Genomic DNA, 3156 nt, shown 5'->3' with positions numbered 1-3156 from the left:
TTGTCCATGGAAGGTCCCTGCAAAATTTCATTGAAATTGGTTGAGGGGTTTTGGAGAAGAAGATTTTTGAAATTTTAGTCAATTTGACCCTTTTTGGCCCCGCCCCTCAGGCCCCAGGGGGCTTGGGACAAAACCGGCCGTAATTTTTGTTGACCTTTGTCCATGGAAGGTCCCTGCAAAATTTCATTGAAATTGGTTCAGGGGTTTTGGAGAAGAAATTGAAAATGTAAATTGTTTACGGACGGACGACGGACAACGTACGACGGACGACGACGGACAAAAGGAGAATTACTTTCTCATTTGAAAAAATCAAGCTCAACTGACTGATAAATACCCAGGACTCACGATAGTAGTATTTGGATATGAAAATTATTTGCATTTCCAAATATAGTCATTTGTACCTGTCCAATAAGTTAACACAATATATTCTTGCATGAATGACCATATATAGCTTGGTATGTTGTATACACACAAAAGCCTTGTCATTGTCAACTTCATTATCCAGTACATTGGTACATTGTTCAGTAGCTGTCCATTCTTAACACTAAAATGTGTCCATAATGAATACAAAGCTTTTAATTTAAGGAGGAGAAAGCCTCAAACTGTCCATTTTGTGAGACAATGGGCAGATCTCAGCCCTTCAGACCTCAAACTGTCCATTCTGTGAGACAATGGGCAGATCTCAGCCCTTCAGACCACAAACTGTCCATTCTGTGAGACAATGGGCAGATATCAGCCCTTCAGACCTCAAACTGTCCATTCTGTGAGACAATGGGTAGATCTCAGCCCTTCAGACCACAAACTGTCCATTCTGTGAGAGAATGGGCAGATCTCAGCCCTTCAGACCACAAACTGTTCATTCTGTGGGAGAATGGGCAGATCTCAGCCCTTCAGACCACAAACTGTCCATTCTGTGAGACAATGGGCAGATCTCAGCCCTTCAGACCACAAACTGTCTTTTCTCTTTACATTGCTCCTTCACAAAAAGAATGAGAACACATATCAAATGAATGTACCTGAATTGTATGTTTAATTTTCTTTCTAAGTTCAGCCATCTGACGTTCAAATGTTCCCTTTGTAAGCACATTCTTATTTGTTTTCTGCTGGGCATCTCCGCGAGTGACGATCGTGTCTCTCCTGTTCAACATAAACTCTGCATGCTATCATATTTTCAATTTTGCTTCATCATTGTTTGTACATATTTCAAACCATGCAAATAGAATTTGAAATTGCCCCTTTTTGCCAATAATCAATTCGTTTTACATCATTAAAACCAAAGATGGTTCTATTCTTTATTAATACCTGACATATGTCACTAGTTGACAAATTGTAAATATTGACCAAGTTTCATCAGAAACCAGTCATATTAAAGTTATCTTGTGGAAACCAAAGTGTGGGGATTCCCATACCATTATACGTCCTGTGAATTTTTGTGGTCATATAAAAAACATTAGATAATTGTTTCTGTGAACAAAACCTATCTCCCCTTATTAGCCAATATTTCCCCCCTTATCTTGCAAAATGAAATTTTGGTAAACAAATAACAATTTATCTACAATTTTCTTAATATCTTTTATAGGTTATTAAAGGTTTGACCTAACATTAAATTACAAAATGCATAATTATCAGAATTAATGCAATTTAAAAAGTTATGATGCAGAAGGTTACAGTACTGGGACAGTTAAAAGTTACAACTGAAAAGTTGGCACTACTTTGACCTTTGACCTTAAAGTCAAGGTCACATTGACCTAATGACAGTGCAATGCATATGTGGGTGATCCAACTATAGTGCAAGTTTCACTAAGATATCTTTATCGGTTTAAAAGTTAGGGCTCCAACAAGAAATGATTAGTAGTAGAAATATCAAACCAGATAAACAAGCAAATTCGTGGAATTTATAACCCCCGCTTGCAGGACATATTGTAGGGAAACATTATTGAGGTTAGGTTTAAACATGTGAGTATGGTGCTGTTAAGACATAATGTATAGCTTCAAACTAGAAGAAAAAAAGGCCTTTAATACAGAAGTTAGACTTTTTATTGAACATGTAGAAACGGCAGATAATGACGTTTTTGTTATTCAAGGGGCCATAACTCCGCCAAATAAAGTCCGCTGAAAGTGGTCATCGAACTTGGTTGAGCCCTTAAGGCATTTAACCCTGTTACCAAGTTTGTAGAAAATCGATTTACATTTGTTGCAGTTATTGCACGGAAACGGTAGATAATGATGTTTTTAAGTTATTCAAGGGGCCTTAATCTGCCAAATAAAGTCCCCTGAAAGTGGTCATCGAACTTGGCCGAGCCCTCAAGGCATTTAACCCTGTGACCAAGTTTGACGAAAATCAGTTAATATTTGTTGTCATTATTACACGGCAACGAAACGCAACAGATAATGACGTTTTTCGTTATTCAAGGGGCCATAACTCCGCCAAATTGGGTCTGCTGAAAGTGGTCATCAAACTTGGCCGAGCCCTTAAGGCATTTAACCCTGTGACCAAGTTTGAAGAAAATTGGTTAACATTTGTTGTAGTTATTGCACGGAAACGAAGCGTGACAGACTGACAGTCAATATTCCCCATTTCGGTGAAAGCGGGGGATAAAAAGAACCAGTACTAAAATAATGTCTTTCATTTGAACGGGAGACATATAAATAGAAGTTGAAAGACAGGAAGAAAGATTGAAAAAGACAGAAAGTAAGAAACACAGAAAAGGAGGTTTTTTCTACCAATATGTAGCACAATGCATTTACGATTACCGAGACACGGCCTTCTCCATCTCCTGGATCATCTTCTCCTGCTGTTTCATCAGTTGTGTATGGCGAACTGTCATTCGATGGATCTCTGCATTCATAGCCTTGATCTCCCCTTGACCTACTTCAGAGTCAACGGCTGCCCGTGTCTCACGGGCGAGCTGCGTCTTCTTCTCCCAAAGCATTATCTGGCGTCTGCAGGGAAAATCACGGCATGTCAACACAGTACATCATCACAGTATGTCATCATAGTACGCTATCATAAAGTGTCAACACAGTACAGCATCACAGCATGTCATGATTGTATGTCATCATAAAGTGTCAACACAGTACATCATCACAGTATGTCATGATTGTATGTCATCAAAGTACATCATCATAAAGTGTCAACACAGTACATCATCACAG

General features: G+C 38.7%; 1 protein-coding gene across 2 annotated transcripts in view; it reads right to left on the bottom strand.

Moving 5' to 3' along the window:
• Positions 1-3156, bottom strand: part of LOC110461498 (coiled-coil domain-containing protein 40-like) — a 92046-nt gene that overhangs the window by 7673 nt on the left and 81217 nt on the right. For both annotated transcript variants that reach the window (XM_021514977.1, XM_021514978.1), the window contains exons 18-19: positions 2755-2943; positions 1017-1137 (exon numbers count right to left, since the gene is read on the bottom strand). In XM_021514977.1, the coding sequence (XP_021370652.1) occupies positions 1017-1137; positions 2755-2943 (310 nt within the window). The remainder of the gene's footprint in view (positions 1-1016; positions 1138-2754; positions 2944-3156) is intronic.

The sequence above is a fragment of the Mizuhopecten yessoensis genome, unplaced genomic scaffold, assembly GCF_002113885.1.
Source record: "Mizuhopecten yessoensis strain PY_sf001 unplaced genomic scaffold, ASM211388v2 scaffold10629, whole genome shotgun sequence".
In the NCBI taxonomy this organism is placed as follows: Eukaryota; Metazoa; Mollusca; class Bivalvia; order Pectinida; family Pectinidae; genus Mizuhopecten; species Mizuhopecten yessoensis.
Note: the sequence above shows the minus strand (reverse complement) of the source record. Positions and strands in the feature narration are given on the sequence as shown.